The 20,214-nt window shown below is 41.7% G+C and overlaps 1 protein-coding gene across 2 annotated transcripts in view; it reads left to right on the forward strand.

Moving 5' to 3' along the window:
* The first annotated feature begins 395 nt into the window (after positions 1 to 395).
* The window catches only part of nrg2a (neuregulin 2a), a 48,523-nt gene continuing 28,704 nt past the window's right edge, over positions 396 to 20,214 (forward strand). The window contains exons 1-3 of one of the 2 annotated variants that reach the window (XM_034549722.1): positions 396 to 475; positions 12,964 to 13,132; positions 14,101 to 14,219. In XM_034549722.1, coding sequence (XP_034405613.1) covers positions 12,987 to 13,132; positions 14,101 to 14,219 — 265 coding nt within the window. In that variant the 5' untranslated portion in view covers positions 396 to 475; positions 12,964 to 12,986. Of the gene's footprint in view, positions 476 to 4,768; positions 5,000 to 12,963; positions 13,133 to 14,100; positions 14,220 to 20,214 lie in introns of those variants that run through there. The other variant, XM_034549720.1, reaches the window with a different exon arrangement.

Genomic DNA, 20,214 nt, shown 5'->3' on the forward strand with positions numbered 1-20,214 from the left:
ATCAAATAAATCAACACAAGCTTAATTGCAGGTCTGGCACAAATGGATGGCTGTCATTTGTGATCCAGCTCTGGCAGCCGTCCTGACAAGGAAGAAGATTAGTAAGAGTTTGGAGGCAAAGAGTTCACATTGGGTAACGGGGCAATGGGGCAACGGGGCAACGGGGCAACGGGGATGTGCGTGCGTGCGTGCGTGCGTGCGTGCGTGCGTGCGTGCGTGCGTGCGTGCGTGCCTGCGTGCGTGCCTGCGTGCGAGCGAGCGTGCGTGCGTGCGTGCGACCTGTTATTGCAGTATCATGCCCCATTGGCTGATGAGTTGCTATGCTCATCTCTTGTTCCTCTCAGCCCCAATCAAACCTGTCACAATACGAGTCAGCGTGGTGGTAAGTGGGAAAGATGCCTCTTACCACTAGATCAATCAGTTATCTGACACATCAGTCCGATTTTATCCAGCGCGGAGCCACATCTGAAGCCAGGTGAGGCTGCGGTGGTGCCGAATAGCTGGATAGGGACAGATGGAGGCTGGAATAGGGCTGGAGAACTGAACAAACTGAGAGGCTGAAGAGCCAAAATCTAATTTTCTCAGTGGCCTTGAGAGTGGAGCATGCTCAGTGCTGATGTTTGTCATGTCTCCCTCTCCGAGATGCTACTGCAGTGCTTCCCAGCAGGCTTGGCACAGGCTTACTTGCGGACATCTCTCTTATGGAGCAATACAGTGGCCAGGCTGCAGCTGCTCTGTGGATGGCTCTCTCTGTGTTTCTTTGTTCCGCTCTCCATTTCTTGGTTTTTGCTCTGCCTCTCTTCAGCGCTCTCCCGTGTTACCTTTCTTTTATTTCTGCCACTCTCACTCTTCCTTCCATTGTATCTCTCACACGTTATCTTCTACTTTCTCGCTTGCATCTTTTCTTGTCTCTCTCCCCCTGTCTCTCATCCTCAATCCGCCCTTCCACATCTCTCTCACATACTCTAGTTGCTACCCTTAAGACTGTGGTTACCATGGTGACAGCAATGTGCTGCGGAAACGTCAAAGAGCTGTATCCACCCAGGATCACTTCCTTTTTTAACACTTAAATGCTTTCTTGCTGTTTTCTCTATGATTTTTAACCAAACATCCATGCTTGATTTGAATTCCCCTATCCTTTTGCTATTTTGTAAACGAGACAGTGGGTGTGCTGTTTGGTCTCTTTTTGTGCTCCGGATCTCAGCTGTTGCTGAGCAGAGTCATTAGTAACACTCAGATTTGGAATCGCAGTTGACCATGGCACAGACGACCTTGAGAATAAAGCCCCTTCCTCAGGGCCTCCATATGTCACTGATATTGATTTGTGTCGTGTCTGTCTGTAAGGGGGCTTCACCAGCCTGCCCAGTGACATAAGTCCTCGGTTCCTCCTCTTTCGCCTGTCATTCATACAGAGAGCCACTTGCACAGACTCTCAAAGTACATACATTTAAACAAAAAGCAGCAAGACTGGCATTATCAAGCAGATTGTATTTATGTGTTTAACGCAAGCCCCTGTCTACTACAACAGCTACTGCTGCTGGATGTGCAGTTTTTTATTTTATTTATCGGGCAGCCTGAAAGTTCCAACTTCACACTGCAGTGCATGCTGAAGCAGATGCCTCGTTGAAAGGTAAATATTAGCAGGTGCTGTCATCTGATGAAGAGGATATTATTTTCATTCCCAAATCTCTTTTTCACGTTTTACCCTCTGTTCTTTCCTACCCTCATCTCGTTTTTTTCCCTTGTACTCTCTCCATGTATTTCTCTTAGAGGTTGTGAGCGCCCCCCCCCCTTCCCCGTCCCCTCCCCCTCCCACCCTTACCACACCTCTGATAGTCAAGACTGCAGACGTGTGTTAAAAGCAGGCACTATACACTCCTTTAAGCTTCTCACCTCTCTCCCCCCCACCCCCACCCCTATATACTTTGTTGGCAAAAAGGCAGACAGATGTAAACAACACAACCTAATGGCTGTTTAGCCATTATGTCTGAAAAGATAAACTCTGGTGCCTGTGAAAGGGCAGGAGTGCTGTTGAGCTGTATCAATGTGATGATGTGCAGGTATGCTGTTGTTAGGAGGGAGCTGCTCAGCTCCATCATGCAGGAAAGCTGTCTCCCCTTTTTTGGGGGGGGGGGGGGGGGGGGGGGGGGGGATTAGGAGGCAGGCAGAGATGGGGCCTGTGGAGCATTTATGAGCAGAACTTATAGGGCTTGGCCTCTTTTTTCTTTTTTTTTGTGGATGTGCTCCTCAAGTGGTGCTCCTCCCACATGGCCCACTGTGCCCCTCCACCTCCAGACCCTGATCCGAGGACAGCCCACGGCTGTTGAAAAACAGCAGATGCTTTTGAGTAGACTAAAAAAAAAAGCGAAAGAGATTTAGATGCACATGTCCATGACCATATTTTTGTCTGGGTGTGAAAAATGGTGTTCATTTCAGTCACTTGTTGTATGTACTCTAGAAGCTCAGATACAAAAACTCAACCTTGTTCAAGGCTCTTCACACAAGGACAAACAAAAATAATAATCTAACTTATTTTGTGTGTAATAAAATCCTTTCCTTGTGTATGTCCACTTTTGCATATCCATGTTTTATGTAACTGCCAAGTGGAACACTGCTGTGGCGAGTTGTGTTTGGAAAACTCACACATTTTCACATCCATGCTGCTACAATTTAAGAAATTTGCTCACAGTTTAGCAGAAGCTCGGCAAGTTTGCAAAAACTTTGAGGCAAGAGCTCCATATTGATGTCCACACTAACCTCGAGGTTAACCTGTTCCCAATGCTCCGGGAGCTATGTGCAGAACACCCATATAACTCATGTCATCTAAGGTTACATTTCACTAATTTGCATCTTGTGTGGTTCTCCTTGAAGACACACGTGGGCTCTTAAAGGAGCTGGTTGAGAAATGCTTTGAGCAGGACAAAGCCAGTCTAAATCTATATGCAATCATCCTGAAAGTGCCATTTATATTGTCCTGACGTCACAGATACTCACATTTCTGACACATACATAAACCACACACCCACCAAGAGACATACAGGCCTGGGAACGAGTCTCATCTTGTTGAAAAGTGGAGGAGGATATGAGTGTTGAGGTTGGGGGGAGATAGGGTGGCAGGGGCAGCTCTCTGACACACCGGGGCCGTTGCCAGCCATCAGTTACCTCTGCTGACAGATTAGATCATCGAGAAGGAAAGAGGAAAGAGCAAATTTGTTTCTGGAGAAGGAAAAGCCCTATATTGGACTTGAATGGTGTGTTAAACTTTGGCCTCAGTTTGACCCCTGCAGTTGTGTTGCCCACAGATGAGGCTTACGCCATTGAGTGTGCCGACCTGCTAAGACCCTTCTGCTGCCCCCTTTCCAATCCCTGCTGCTGCCGCCTCCTCCCAAGAAACGTGAAGACTAAACTGAGGCAAACCCTGGGAGGGCCCCGCAGATGACTCATCTTCACTCGGCTGTTGTTTCGGTGCGTTTTTATTTTGTTGCCACTTAGGACAGCCGAGTTCAGTCAGCATGAAATTTGAAAACCTTACTTTCATACAGCAGCTTAAAATAATACTGCGATCATCATGTAGTCACAGTTTGGGCCATGTTCGCATTAGATATTGTCAGATATCCTTTTGCTGTATTAAAGTCAGGCAGGGAGCCGACCACCACTTAGAAAGTTCTGTTCTTAGATTTCCTTTTTTTCCGCCAGCCACAAATGTGTCGCTGCTGGCCTTCATTTCAGTCTTGCCCCACCTTTATATGTGTCTCCCCTTGCCCTACTTTCCTATGTGCTTTCAAACTATCTACTGACATACATAGAAAATACAAAAAGTGAGATGCCCACTCACCTTTCAGAATAGATAAATGGATTTGATACCAGGCCACGGTCTGGTATCATTCATATATATATATATATATATATAAAGATAAAAGCTTGTTTTAGTGGTTGGTATTCCTTTCTGCTGTGTGGACATTGATGACACCTGGCTAACAGCTACAGTGAAAGAACGAGATGCAACCGCAGACAAGCTGCAACTTGCCTGTAGTACTGAGAGGGGGCTGACAGACAAGATAGGTGAGGAAGGGGAGTAGCTAGGGAAGCCAGAGATGATTTTGTGTAATTTTGCAAGGAGCAGTCTGTCGCAGATTGTGATCTCACATTCGGCAGCTCACACACCGCTCACTTGCACATATCCACAGAATCTGTGCTCGGCAAATCTATACCAGATGTGAAGTGTTTTGGGACCCCGACATCAACCTGGCAAGGGCAGGTCCCCACCTGAATTATCTGGGTGGGGTCAGCAGTGCAGAGGGGATCATTTAAGTGGTCTCACTGCACTCTTTTCTATGGATCTTTAGAAAAGAGAAGATGCTCCCGAGGTAGCAACAGAGTTGGCTACAAGCAGGGCGAGGGAGCTTGAATGGGGAGACTTCAGGTTTCTGTGTGGACCGGGTCGCTGTCCGTCCTCAGCTGTGGCTGCAGGGCCTGGAAGAGCCACTGCTTATCTGATAGATCCAGTAAGGGAACAGTTCATTGCCTTAAAGCAATGGGAAATGCCTTACTTGCTCCCTCCCTCATTCTCCCCTCCCTCTCTCTGTATTCTTTCCCTTTTCTCCTCAGAGTTTCTTGAGCGGTGACTCTCTACCTTTCCCTATTTTTCTCCCCGCTCCCTCCTTCCCTCCCTCTCCCTCTCTCTCTCTCTCTCTCTCTCTCTCTCTCTCTCTCTCTCTCTCTCTCTCTCCCTCTGCCCTGCTGTGAGTAGGTGGTTCCTTGCTTTACTTGATTGGTGTGAGTCTATATAGCAGGAGAGACGCTCTGACAGGCTCAGAGTCTGGTGGTGCCTACTTGCCACACGTTCCCAATAGGACTACCTGTTTTTTTTCCTGTGTCTTCCCCTGAGAGGATTTACCTTCTTCTGACAGCATGACGGAGAATAAGAGGAAAGATAAGAAAGGGAAAAAGAGGGGGGGTAAGAAAGGACAAAAGGAGAAAGAAGCTGATTCCACAACAGGTAAAATTAAATTAAAGGTGTTTTTTGTGTAACATTTTATGTATATACAAATACATATATGTGAATGTACATTACATGTGTGTGTGTGTGTTTTGACAGATAGTGAGTCTTGGAGAGAAAGAATGAGATTAAGTTTAGTTACTATATCACGGAAGTGTGGGACAAAGTATCCCCTCGGCTTGTCAAAGCTTGCCTCTTGGTTGTCACATGGATTGGTCTCCCGATGTGGACAGCCTGTAGAGGGTCGTGAAACGATATGACTCGTTTAAAAAATCAACTAAATGTGAAGTTTAAGCTCAAACAGCTCTGGACCTCATAGAGGCAAAGCACAGTTGTGTTATAAGCTGGCTACAACCGTGCTTTAAAGATTTTTGTTAATTCATGGCATAGAATTAACCGTGATGTATGTATAGCAGAATACAATATTTCAGAGCAAACTTGTTGACAGCGTTAACAGTTGTTTAGTTCCGTCTGAATTATGAGCATGTGGTGAGTCATCCAACATAAAAGTCTGTCTGTATATTAGCTTGAAGCTACTTTGACTTTGAATTGAAGCGCTCTGTCTTTCAGTGTTGAACGTAGCAATGTGCTTGCTCAGTGGTGGATCCTACAAGCTGCAGCATGTCATTGTAGTTTGACCTCAGGTCACGGGGAAGCCCAACCCCCGTTTCAGTGACACAATAAAGGACACTACCATGATTATCACTGCAACTACGATGACTGCTCATTCTTGGTGTGAACATACTGTATCTTTGACAGCATCTCTTGATGATGGTAGCCATTTTGTACCTTCTGATGTCAGCTTCCAACAGATAACCCTCAAGACTGGGTTTAGCATTTTTTGCAGGCATTCTAGAAATGATATGACCCTTTTCAGCTTAAATGTGCTACTGTGAATATGTTTAGCATCTGTGGTTTTATTACTCATGAAAAATGTAATATAAATAATTGCTCTATTGATTGTGATCTATAAACATTTGAGATAAATATTTCCTTGACCTAAAAGGGACACAGAATGCTTGCAGAATATTTGTTCAGGTCTTTGTTAATCAATGAGCACAGCCGCCGTACACAGAGAGAATATAGTCTGTTTTATTTTTTCAATCATAATAAATAAAAATTGTAACTGTTGTTGTTCATCTGTCAGCTGACGCTTAAAATGTCAGTTTTAACAAGCTTTGAGAGCTTTTCTCAATTTTTGTTTTCTCAAAGTAGTTGGATTAACAGTATAGCCCCAGAGCTATTTTTTAAAGCCCAACAAGGGACACGAGTTGAACATTAGCAATAGCTATAAACTCTCATTTGCAACAAACTTCTTTGCAGAGATATGTTGTATTGCATTGTCCCTATCAAATAAAATACGTTGACATTTAAAAATATCCAGAGCATGATAATCTGATCTTGAATCATCAATGTTCTCATGAAAGGAGATTCGTAATCGTTGTGGGCAAATGGGCAACCTTCGTGAAACTACATGCGTACCACCCTTTTTAAAATGGAGCTTTCAAAGTAGGCCATGATGACAACATGCTGATGGATGATGCTTGTTGTGTCTGCAAGAGTGATACTTCATACACGGCGTGACCACATCAGATGATCTTGGCCTAAGGCTCCCTCTTCCAAATTAAAATGAGATGAACCAAACACCAATTTTAAAGATGGATCCGGCTCTTTAATAAATGTTGCCAGCCTGTAATTATATACAAAGGACATTAATCTTCTGAGGATATGTGTTATCTCTTTCTTAAAAGAGTAGACATGTACGTAGCATCAGAACCGCATGCCAGCTTCCTGTATACTGCCTTTGTGTTCTGCTCTGTTCAAAAAAGATAATCAAAAGATCCTTTAGCTATCTAGCTAGCTAGCTAAAGGATCACTAGCTAACTCGCGAGCTTCGCTGGTGTTCTGACGAAGCAGCGCCGACAAACCCAAATGTAGTGAGTTCTGCTCAAAGAGACAATTGGAGATTAACGCCTGTATTGCATCTTGTGCAGTTTTACATTATCCACCAAAATATGGATTCATGATTTGTCACAAAAATATATAAGCATGATAAGATAAGATAATGAAAAGCAAAAGGAATTTGAGGTCAGATCGTTGTGTTCTTGCTTCCAGATATGATATAGCTCAATCTTCCCTGATTATTAATTGCAGTCAAGTTGTTTAGTACTCATTCTAACTTTTAGTTTTTTTGTCATGGCTGCTAATATGGCATATGCTTGGAATTCTAGGCTTGGTATTAAATGCAACTACAACTATTAAGATGTTATTTCAACTAACTTTTTGCATATATGCAAACAGTCTTTTACATTGTGGATAATACAGTATACAATATATTGTGTTTGCATGCACATGTTCACATATTCGTATGGAGGACATGTGTCAAAGTATAATTGTATGTAATTTAGCCCATGAGCGCTTCGTTGAGGGTGTTAGGCTGCCAGTCAACTAACACTGACGTCGCAGGAACAGGACAGTATTGTCTCTTGTACTGCACCACACTTTCCCAGAGAACTTAGTTTCATACCTTTATTAAAGAAATTACACAGCAGGTACTTCTCAGCTATAATTGCCATTTCCCTGGCTATGACATCACCAGGATTTGTACCAGTAAGTATTTCAAAAAGTGTTGATTTATGGAATTCTGCTGCCTTCATGTTAAATTCCTCTCAAGTCTTTCGCTTTTTTAAAGGCCTGTGTATTGTGGCTGAAAGTTGACACTCTTTAAATAATGTTGCAGGACCTTTCTAATGAATCAAGCCGAGGGTTAGGGGAAACTTCTGCAGTGCTTAACAAAGACATCTGTGCCAAAATGTGGGTCCTTGTTGGAAAGAAACGACCCCTGAGGGATGGAAAACGTTGATGTGAAGATGAGTAGAACGAAATGCCACAGGCATTTCATCAAATCTGTCATCAATACAATGCAACATGAACGTATATCTCTCTTTTATCAGTCAGATAGCCCTGTACAGTCTGCCTGACTTACATAAATAACCTTGTGTGTGTTGGTGATAATTTCGTAATCCATTCACTTCTAACCTCCATCTTATATTCAAGACAAAACTCAACAAGTTATTTTCTGACTGGGTTTGCGTGCGGGAGGTAATAATTACTTGTGGAAGTGGAGAATTGGCTCCTTCATTTTGTGCCAAATGCGTCCTTATCATGCCCTAACACCTCAGAGCTACTCAAATTATGTATCAATAAAATGTTTTACAGAGACAAGTAGTCAGAGGAGGTGGTTTGAAGCCTTAGACATTCTCAGCTTACAATTCAGGTATGATCTTGCTTTATGTAATTACTCTTACAACATTGGCTTTTAATTTGCTGATTAAAAAAACTACTGGAAAACTAATCAGAAATGCAGCTTCAACTGGCCTATGTTCAGCATTATAGTGCCTAAAGAACATCTGGAAATCCGTGCACGGTGAATGTTTTGTGTTAAGTTCGCTGCCATAGTCTCGACATGGCTAATCAAAACCACTAATTGGTAAGCAAAACGAAGTCTCTTGAAAGGTGGTAAAATGTCTAGGGATAATTTATGACAAGCTTTTAATATGAAAGCGTTTTGCAAATGAAACTTTTTGCTGGTTTACCAAAGAGCTTCCATGTAATACTGTGAATACTGTATACACATTTGTTCGCAGTGCTGTTAGTGTTGACCATTGTCAAAGAAATGATAATTTATATACAATATGCATTCAGCTTTTAGTAGACCAGTTGGGGGATTCCACAATGACTAGAGTGTACAAAAATACTCATTATCATGAAAGTCATTTACTAAGCAGTAAGACCAGGACGCAGCACATGATGGTTCAAATATAATGTTTAATTTTTGTACTAATGCACTGTTCTTCATAATAATAAGTCACAACAATTATTATTGCAAAAGAGCAATGTGCACTGGGACTACTAAAGGTCACAAAACAAAACACAGAGACCACAAAAGGCTCGGACTTATACATTAGTTTCTAAGGTTGTGCAAAAGTAATGTTATTTTAGTTTTGAGGTCATGTATATTATTGTGACAAGCCTAGTTGTACTGAATATTTAATTATCTTTAATATTCCAAAACATTCAAAAATAACAGTTCACAGTTAAAACTGTAATATTGATTGCTTAACCAATGAGACAAACTTAGAAACTCAGTACGGTGATCATGCTGGATTGGTAATATTTTGGTTTCAAGATGTTCAGGGCACCAAACTGACCAGTTCAGCTGCTTGTATGCAAGTACAAATTATTTGACTGATTTCAATTCACCCGAAGGGAAACCCTGTTAGTAGCATGTTTGCAGAGTTTAGTGAGAGAGAAGTCGAGTGTTTTGATTCACGTGTAAACAATGTAGCAGATAATTATTTGGGGAAAGTATATTGGTTGTGTTGGTAGGCTGTTGAAATGATATCTTTAAGCAGATGTTGTGTTACAGTGACTAGTGTGCAGTGGCGGAAGATCATTCCCACATGCAGAACCCATTTCTCTTGCGATCTCGCCATGCAATTTGTCTTTTGACAACATGCAGTGAAATGACATAACACCAGAGTAATCAGGGATACTTTGTCTAGAAGGGGAAATACAAAGGCATGCCTCGGATTCCTTTTCTAAGCTCCTGGAAGTAAAACAGAAATGTTAACTCAATAATACGAGCAATCCATTGTTAATTCATCAAGTGACTTTGTTTTTGAACCTCTCTCTGGTCTGAGGTTTCCAACTGTTTGTTACCCAAGGCAAGAGCTGTTGACACGCCGGTTAGGCTTGTATTCTCAAATTTGTTTTTTATAGTCCATGTCTGCAGCTGCCCCTCCGCTTCAAAAAGAGAGAATCAGGCTGTTGTTCGGGCGAGGGTTTATCATTGCTGCCTGACACTTTTTCCACTTGTGTAATGGAAAATGAGACAACCATTTGTCTCAGAGAAATTAATTCTATTTCTAAAGATAACAACGCTTTATTATGTTGTTGGAAAAAAACATGAATGCTTTATCTCGAGTGCAGTGGATTTGTATTGTACTTTGCGCATCAAAATATCAACTTTAACATACTCTGTTTTTCACATCAATCGAAACATGAGAAACTTCTCCAAATCACTGACCAGGCTGTCACAGTACATTCTTTTATGCTTTTTTAGAAGTTCATGGATGTTGAAAGGCATTTGTTTTTATTAATTCATGTTGTGTTACACTGATTAAGGGGCTAGAAATACTTGGCATGGCGTGAAGACTAATCTTGATGCAGTATAATGTTAAACATCTGTATCTGAAAGCTGAAGTGTCTGATAGACTCCTGTGTCTTCATTAGAACGGCATCCTGTAGATGGATCAGACCCTCTTACACATCTGGCACACTGGGCTGATGAGAGGTGCAGTCCTGTGTTTCTGTAACTATTCCAGGCAAGGACAAAGTGTGTTTAATTTGCTTGGCAAGGACAACACTGTGTCCAGGAGAAATCATGTACGGACGGCAACTTGAGAGCGTGGAAATTTCTTAAGTCATTAGTTAGCTTCTAGATTCAAATAAAAGTTTTCCTTACAAAATTAAGTTTTAATACTTTAGAGCACCTCATGAAAATGTGCAATGAAGCTGCTTATCAAACATCTGTGTAATTACGTACAGTACAACTGATTCAGTTAGCCAGCCTAATGTGAAAATTAGGAGGATCAGCAGACCACAGAACATTTTACAGTCCGATCTTTATTTAACATCAAGTTCCATATAGCAGTGTATTTGTTAAATAACAGAAAATGTTTAATGTAGAACATCTGGAGTATTAGGAGTCTCATGTTCAGTATATATGTTCTTGCTGGAGGCTATCAATAAACCCTCACCACGCAGAGTTAATGTGAAATACATACATATGACACACGGCATGTGTGCTGCCTATATAATGTTATAATTTCAGCCAATTTTAATGTTGTTGTCTAAAACCCTTTTTGGGACTGTGACATCTCAAACTAACAGCTGGAGCAATCACAGCACAAATATCTATCCTGATAATAAGCTCATTAAGGTTACTGAGTGTCTTGACACAAATGCACATCTGTGTGTGAATCTTTGTCTTTGTTTTCCAAACACCATGAATATCATCACTCACATTTTCCAACAGATAAAGGTCCACGGTCTTATCAGCTACAGAATAATTTTAGTAACAAATAGATGCTTTATAATAGTCCATATTATAATAATAATTCCATTGATCTGAGCTTTTTATGAGCTATTTTAAAATTTGACATCTTTGACTATCGTCAGCATTGTCAATGATCACTCTACGATCAGGCTACTGTACAATTAAACTAATTCCAATAATAGCATATGTATTTCTTAAACAATCTAGGCAAACATCTCCATCTATGGGCATCAGACCTTAAAGTGAGACAACACATTATAAAGAGGGTACAAGACATCAAACATGAGCCAACAAGTACAAACAGAGGCACAGTGTACTATTCAGCTCGATAGGGACAGTTATTTCATGTTTGACTAGTCAGTTCATATGGAAAATTAACTTTATAACAAGAAAAGAAGAACATGTGTTTTAGTAATGCAAACACTGCTGACACAGTGAAATAGGTTCAAGCTATAGAGAAGTTACAGAGTTCATCAAATTAATTTTCTCCAACATGGATGATGTTAGATCTGCATCAACTGAAAGGTCGTTCAATGACAACGAGATCCACAGCTGGAACTGAGAGCTGGAACCTCTGGCTCAGATCAGCAGTATTAGTGCCAGGCGACCAGAGGTGGCAGGTCTCACAATACATGTTCACGAGGCACAGGACTTCATTGCAGAGCTAGAATAGACACATATGTGCCAGACAAAGCTCTTTGCATGTGATCACTTGTGTATGTGGCTGATACCAGTGAGTTGAGTTAGGACCAATAATAAACATGACATTGACTATTTCCCCAATAGCTAACGGAAGTGCTTCATTGGCACTCAGTGAAGTGAAAAGGAGAACGACAGGGGATTATTTATGTGCACCTATATTTCAATGTTTAATCGAAGTCGTTACCTGTGTAAACTCTTCACTTTGCTTGTCATGCCTTCTTTGTCACCAGTATCCTTTAGTGACGATGCACAGCAAACAGCTGAAGCTTGTGGGACTGACTCAGTTTAGCATATGCATGCAATTGTAAATGTTACACATAAAGAGAGAGAATGTGGGGGGGGGGCATCTTGGCCAGCCCCTGGTTGACCCTTGTTCACCCCTTCTCTCTCGCTCCGCCCTGGATGAGTCTTCTCCTAAACATGTGTGCAGCTGTCAGCTGGCAAGTGTCGGTGTGTGTTGCGTGTGCATGTATGTGTGCATTTGGACAAAGATACCTTTTCATATTTCGATTATTTTTTTTCTTCTTCTGAGGAAAGAAATATATACGGAAATTACGGAATATATGGGTTTTTTTAAGACCACATTTTTTTCTCAAACATAACATAGTGCAGTATAAGGTATGACCGAGCTCAAGAGAATATGAAAGTTGTAAAAAGTGACTGAATCTTCAAAATGTGTGATATAACAGATTTTACATTTCACATGTCGATGAATGAGTTATAATAGGAAACAAATGTCAAAAGCTTTTAGATGTTATCATCACAACAAACTAGTAATTATAGTGTCAATGTTTTCGTAGTTACCACTTGCCAATTTTCCTCATGAGCAAGTGGATGTTTACTAAATATTGCTTCAGGTGTTTTTATAGGCGCAAAGATGGAGGGAAATTCGGCCTGTTTATTAGTCTGAGGCCAAGTTGATAATGTCTCTAGTGACAACATCTGGTGGTCACATGAGAGAGTTGTTGGCCCAGTCTGTAGAGATGATGATTGGCTGCTCTGCTCTGTCCTTCTTCGTCTCGCTGTTTTTCCTAAAACACCAACACACACAAACCTAAATGAACTGTGCAAACCAAACAATAATCAAGTTTGTGTCTATAGCGGTTAATAACGTTGACTATTTCTCTTTCTCTCCTTTTAGCTTCGGCTCCAAAGTTAAAACCAATGAAGAATCCAATAATAGTGGAAGAGGGAAGCAAGCTCATAGTTAAGTGTGAGGCCACAGGGAATCCAGCGAACCCCACCTACACATGGTTCAAAGATGGCAACGAGCTGAAGAAAAGCAGAAAAATCAGAATACGGAACAGCCTGTGAGTACAAGTCACCCATGTCCTGGAAACCTAACACAAACAGTGTAAGATGAAAAGAGACTGAGGCAGTTTTTAAAGAAACTGTTTAAAACCAATTCAAAGATCTTCATCAAGAGAGCGGTTGAAAAAAAACCTGTAGTATTCCTTATTGAAATGTAGTATAATGAATATTACTAAATCAAGCCAATGTATCAGCCGTCCTTATACCCATGTGTCTTTCTCATACAAATAAAAAGCAACGTTTAGAGGAAATAAACCGCATCCGCCCTCAATTGTGGTCTTGTATTTTTAAAAAATGGTTAAAAGTCACCAAGATGGTGCCCACCCATTTGAATAAGAATTGTTCAGCCAAACGAGCTGCTGTGGGGCCCACTGCTCAGTTACTCTCAGCCCATAGACTTTACAATGGGATGACATCACACATATAAATTGTTTTTTTGCACTTCAATAAGGCATAACATAAAGTGTCATAATTTACCTGGTTTGCAGTTTGAGGTGTTCTTAATGATAGCAGCCCATTTGGGAAGGAAAAAACAACTTTTTGGGCTGCATATGATTTATTTTGTTGCAGTTCTAAAGTTGACCACTGGGGAATCTTAGCAACACTGGCGCCACCATATTCAGCTCTTTAATATATCCATTTTGAGACAATATCTAAATGTTATTTAGGAGAAAATACCCAGCAGCAAAAATAGCTTAATTGGAAAACACTATAGTAAAACAAACAACAACAAAAAAAGGATATTGACTTGGCCTGTAAAACCAAGAGCCCCTTTTATAATACAGAACGCTAGGTAACAACTTTGGCTCCAGAAAAAGATATTATATGTACCTATACAGCACAGAGTTGTTGCCATGCCCTGTTGGCTGCCTCTCTGTCCCCCATGTTTCCACTTGTTGCGTTTCCATGCTATTTCCTCCCTGCCCTGATTCCCCTGACTCAGCTGTGCAAGTGTTGTCTCCCACAGGAAAAACTCCAGAGTCCAGATCAACGGAGCACAACTGGAGGATTCTGGGAATTATACATGTGTGGTGGAGAACCCGCTGGGAAAGGACAACTCCACTGGCACTGTTAACGTCCAAAGCTGTGAGTACTGACTCCTAAGCAACAAGTGAAGAGGCACAGATGTACATTGTTGATGTGACTGCTCTCTTGCCAAATGAGAGATGAAAAGGAGCCATCGCAAACAGGAATGTGACGATGGTAACATGCATGAAGAGCAACTGTCCACACATGTGTCTCTGGCTCATTAACAGTACATCGTACTTGGAGAAGAGTGGAATTGAATGTATGGTGTGATCTTTTTTTCTTTTTTTTTCTTTACTGTAGTCTGCTGGCAATATGAAATCCAACATAACTATACTGCACATTGCCTTTGGCCGCCACTAGCACACAACAAAAGCAGTAGACCGTAAAATGCAAAAGATAGCTCCACAGAATATGAAAGTATGAAAGTTGTATAAAAAAGAAAAAGAAAAAAGGAAGTCTTTGTAGTGTGTGATAGAATCTAACAGGCTTGTTCAGCAGTGGTGTGTGTGCATTGCTGAGTTTTGCAAAGTACTGTAGCAGATGAGAGAGTTTTGATAACAGCTGCTTCCATTTGGTGGGGTGTTGAGTTTTTGTTTGTTCCAAGCAGCGCGGGTAGTGAGTGTGGAGCTGCTGTGGGTGGCTTGTTGTCTGAGTGGATGGAGCCAGTACAAAATATATATAAAAACATATATATATATACATATATATATATATATATATATATATATATATATATATATATATATATATATATATATATCTTACAGAGCGGACACAATTCATGAAGGTTTACTGGATCAAGGGAGGACTTGATGTTATCTGGTTCAGGACTGTCAAAGAACTCCACGGCAGATTGTCTGGCACGCATGAGTCACAAATCGGAAGTTCACCTGAAAGACCTGAAGACTGCTACGTAATGTCTCAAGACTTTGATGCTGCGCAGACAAAGGTCTGTGATGTTGAAAAGAGTTAGTGCAGATTGCGTTTCTTTTTTATCAAACTCAACGTGCATGATGCACATATTCATTTTGGAGCATGTGAACTGAGTCTGAGTTGACTAGATTCATATAGCCGTTACTTTTCCTGCTTATGGAGAAAATAAAAGTGGCACGAGAGAGGAGATACTCTAATTTTCATTGCTGACCTTGACAGCATGAGGACTTATGGAGACATCCCACATTGGCATGAGAGGTATAGCTGGTAAGGAAAATGAAAGGGGCTGGAGTTTGGCCATCACTCAGTGTCCTTCACATTCAGGCACAATAATCACTCCCCCTTCATCTTTTTTATTTGTCAAGGCCACCCTTTAGCACTATTGTTTACGGTTACTTAAGCTGAGCTGCATTATCAGAGTAGCTGCTCTTTTCAGATAAAGAATGGGCCCATTGTGTTTAAAAACACAGAGATTATCAGTGCTTCCAACAGCCAAGTTTGATTTCCAGCAAACAATAGTGCAGAAAGAAGTCATCCATCTTCTATTTAAATAGGGTTTCATATCGCCTCTTCTTTTATTTCCCGACATCTAAAAAGCTTCAGTGGAGTTTTATAGCTGGATCGTGTGAAATACAGCTTACTGTACACTTGCTTTGACACTTGGCTATTCCAGTGCAGTGATATATTTATTTTTATGCAAGATTCAAAGCCTCAGACATGCGGCGCTAACATTTATGAAAAATTAAGCGGTAATCACTGAGTCATGTTTAATGTCCATCCATCCATCCATCCATCCATTTTCAATACCGCTTATCCTCATTAGGGTCGCGGGGGCGCTGGAGCCTATCCCAGCTGACATAGGGCGAAGGCAGGGGACACCCTGGACAGGCCGCCAGTCCATCGAGGATGTCAATTAAATAAAATAGGTCAACTGCTGTACATCCTGCAAAGGTCGGGGGAATCCCTGATGGTAGCACCTGTCTGCCTGAGTGTTTAATGAAGGCTTATGAACATGTGACTGGTGGCCCATGAAACTCTATATGATGATCTTAGCCGGAAAAAGGGCTCGTACTGCAACGATATGAAAGAAAATATAATATTACAAAGCAATGAACAAGTGGGCTGAGGTGTACAGTAGCCACAATGGATAAAACATGACTGAGCAATTATACGGTAGACACTGTTTTCACTTACAGCACACATTCTTTAAAACACGATACCCATAACATCTGGTGCAAAATATCCGCTGATGTTAAAACCCTGTATATTTGTGACACATTTTTGCACATTCTCGGACGTTTTCTTTCCGCGGCTGTCTGTCAGCACTGATGTTTTCTTAAGTCACCCTAGGGTATTCAAACAATGGCATCACTGTAAGTCCTATCATGTGCCGGGATCATCAGATGTCTGTCTCCGAGGTGTTTTTGTTTGTGTATGTGCGAATGTTCCTGTTCTCTGTTATATAAAAAAATGTCCCATTGTGTTACAGCAGCTCGTCTAGTTCTGTCATGCTTCAGGGGAGAAGGCAAGACAGGGCGAAGCTGGGGTGGTATGTCCATAGGCAGGGGGAGAGCTTCACTGAAACTTCATACAGTATGTCAATAAAAGGAAATGGCAGCAAACTGCATGTTGCTGTGCTTGTCATATTCTGATGAAAGGCTGAAATCAGCAGATGTTGAGAAAAGACAGACACGTGACATTTGAGAATGATTGCAACAATAATGGGTTCTCTCTGCCTATTAAACAGGTTGGATTTAAAAACATCTGTTTGAGCGCAAATGAGCTATTTGCTTGATTTTGCAGAGGGACACGTAATTAATTTAATTTTAAGGTCATAAGATTAAATTACTATTGTGTTAAAGGGCTGCAGCGGAGTACGCTTGCCTGCTGCAGTATGTTGCCGAAGCCGCATGTAGCCGCAGTATTATCTGTGTATGTGTGCCTTTTAGGGAGGGAGAGCGAGGGGAGGGGTGCAGATGTAGATGGACAGAGAGAGCAAAAAGAAGAAGAGAGCGTGAATAAAGGCATGGGGGGGGGAATACAAAACGAGGGAATGCATGACAGGAAGCAGACAAAGACATTACGATACAGAACAAGAGGGGGATACAGCTAGAGGAAAGAGAGACAGACAGTAAGGAACACAGAGAGAAAAGTGTGGAGAGGAGGAAGACAAGAGCCCGCTGTGTTGCAGGGGAGACTTTCACACCCATTTTAGAATGCAGTTTTTGCTTGCTAGCTTTGTCGAGGCAACCTACTGTATCTGGTATGTCAGCTACTAGCATGGGCTTTTTCTAGCATGCTAACACGGCTTGAACCTGCTTCATCAATGTGAAGTCTCTGAGGAAAATGCAGTCATTAGAAATATCGGCTTTCCCACTGAATTGCTCGAGACAGAAAGTGAAAGTCAAACAGGAGCATCATCCTCACCCTCACAGTGAGAGAGAGCGTAGCACATGGCTGTGCCGGCCTTGCTGTCTGTCCTGGTGAAGGCGGGCTTTGGGAAACCATCACTCAGCTCCACCACATGGTGAATACAGGCCACCACAAGCTCAGCAGCTCACACAGACCCCTGCGCTGTACCAGTCACTGTTTTGAGTTGTTGTTGGGTTTGTCAAAGTTGGAGCGTGGAAGTAGCTCCCGATTAATATTCAGTGGGTTTTGTTCCTTCAAAATTCTTTTTGCAAATAGTCTAAAAACAGTCGCACCAAATGCAACAACACATATTTTATTAACAAGTTTTAACATAGCCACTTTGAGTTGATCAACATCAATTACACAAGGAGTGCCAGACAAACCTGACACGTAGCCCTGAGGTGTGATTAAATAGGAGTTGCCGAAATATTCCTTGAATAAAAAGTGATTCCTCCACGTAGTGCAAAATGTGTCACGTAAAGGCGTGTGCGGTGAAGAATCACTGCCACTTGCCATGAAACATATAAACCCTCATTATTAATACTACATGTAACAGCTGGTCATTACTCAGCCCAGCCAACAATATTTGTGTAGCAAAACAAATGTGACACCTTTGTAACTCTGAGCTGAGACATGGAGCAGCCTTGGGCGGAAAACATAACTAGTGTGTTCAAGGCTGAACCTATACTCAAAGTGAACCCCTCGTGCATTTTAAAGCACGCAGTACATTTTGGTGTAATGCCAGCCATGCAGTTGGCCAATAACGTTGATTGAACCTGGTGTCTTTGTTGTTTGACCAGGAGAAGAGAAAAGCACACTGTCAGCCGGGCAGTGCCAGTTACTGTGCAATTATTCAGCACAGACGGTTGGAAACATGATATCAATCAGTGGAGCAATTTTTTATATTCTTTTCTGAATCCACAAGACTTTCCTCACCTCGTTTTCATTGTTGTGTTTCGCCAACTTCGGCATTGTGACAGAATGCATGCGAGTGTACAGCATGTGGTTGATTGTGTGTTTCCTGGTGGTCTCGAATATCATATGTCCTTTTGGCCATTTCTGTAACAATTGCTGCCTTTTCCAGAGTGGTGTTTCCAGCCTTATACCCAACCCCCAGTGTAGACGACCAGGCACCATTTGTTGTCCATTTGGTCTGACCTCTACCCTGTAATCAGTCCGGCATGGTAAGACCTGCTGGCCTTCTGCAGAATGGTATAGTATATCATTGACTCTTTTCTATAAGGCCACTGTGAAGGGGCAACACAAGTCAAAGTTAGCTTGGCTCCACGTGGCTTCAGATTAAGGCCTCCCATTATCCTACAGGCTGCTGTGTTGTGATAAGCGCTTGTGAGGCAGCCATGTGTCTGCAGGCTGCAGGTCACATCCTTGGGGGGTGCTGTGCTCAGCTCCACTGAGAGAGTGTGTGAGCGTCCAGGAATGTGTTGATGGAAATCACAGCTGAACATATGATTGCTCCAACCTCAGCAGTCATGCTGGGGCCCACCAGCAACATTTTTGCACATGCACGCACGCACGCAGGTCCACACACACACACACACACACACACACATACACACGCACACACACACACACGCACACATATACACACACAGACACATGTGCACACACCTTTACATGTATGTTTTCACTCCCCATCCTGAAGCCAAACACACACACACACACACACACACACACCTCATCACAAAACTAATGCTTAACTAACTCGAAATGTCACAACCTTTATAACCAAGTGGACAAAACAATAGTTCTCAGCAACAACGTGGCATGAAAATTAGACCATTAACATCAGAAAGTAATAAAAAACCAGAACATTGTTCACGTTTAGTTTGCAATAAACTCACCTATTGGCCATTACAACAAACAAAAACAAATAGTCAATAACCATTATTTACAAATTAAGCTAAGTTGTTGAGCCGATGTGTTACACTTCACACATCCTTGAGTAAAAGATGTATTGTGTTGTTAATAACGAGTCAGCTTCTAGTGTGATTATTTTTGGTAGAGTTTAAATCGTTTAGCGACCTAATTGTCACATGTCATTAACGGTGAAATCACGTTTAATGGTTTGTGGTCAGGTTGATTCCTCATACTTGCTGAAGGTAGTCGGCGACAAGAGAAAACGTATTAACCGATGTGATGACACTCTGACTTATGACTTGTTGACGCTTTTAGCTTTGAAATGGACAGACGTAGTTTTTTTAATTTATATTTAATGTTAACAGAGGACATGATTCAACACAAATAAACACCAGACAAAAAACTCCCACTGCCTTTTTTGTTTCTTTAAGTAATTTGTCATATCAGTCCTACCTAAGTGAAGCATTACAGTAAGGACGACTTTGAACTAGATAAACAACAACTTCCTTCGCTCCTTCTATGTCTCCATTTAGTCTGCGTAGTAAAAACAAAACTCACTCACTCTTACTACGCAAGGGACAAGATAAACTAATTTCTAATGACGCAGAAGGAAGTTAGTTGCGGTCGTGGCTGAATGTGGAGTATCTATGCCAATCAATTCTATTGATTGGTGTGGGTAAGCAGCAGCAGCCATGAGAGGAATAGACCTTTCACATCTGCCAAGCGTTCTGTATTTACAGGCCACAGGAGAACAGCTTGTCGGGGTTCTGTGGATCAAGCCGCTTGTGCTATTCGTCATGCCCACTTTTTCAAAATTATCTTCAGTCCC

The sequence above is a fragment of the Cyclopterus lumpus genome, chromosome 14 (assembly GCF_009769545.1).
Source record: "Cyclopterus lumpus isolate fCycLum1 chromosome 14, fCycLum1.pri, whole genome shotgun sequence".
Classification (NCBI taxonomy): domain Eukaryota; kingdom Metazoa; phylum Chordata; class Actinopteri; order Perciformes; family Cyclopteridae; genus Cyclopterus; species Cyclopterus lumpus.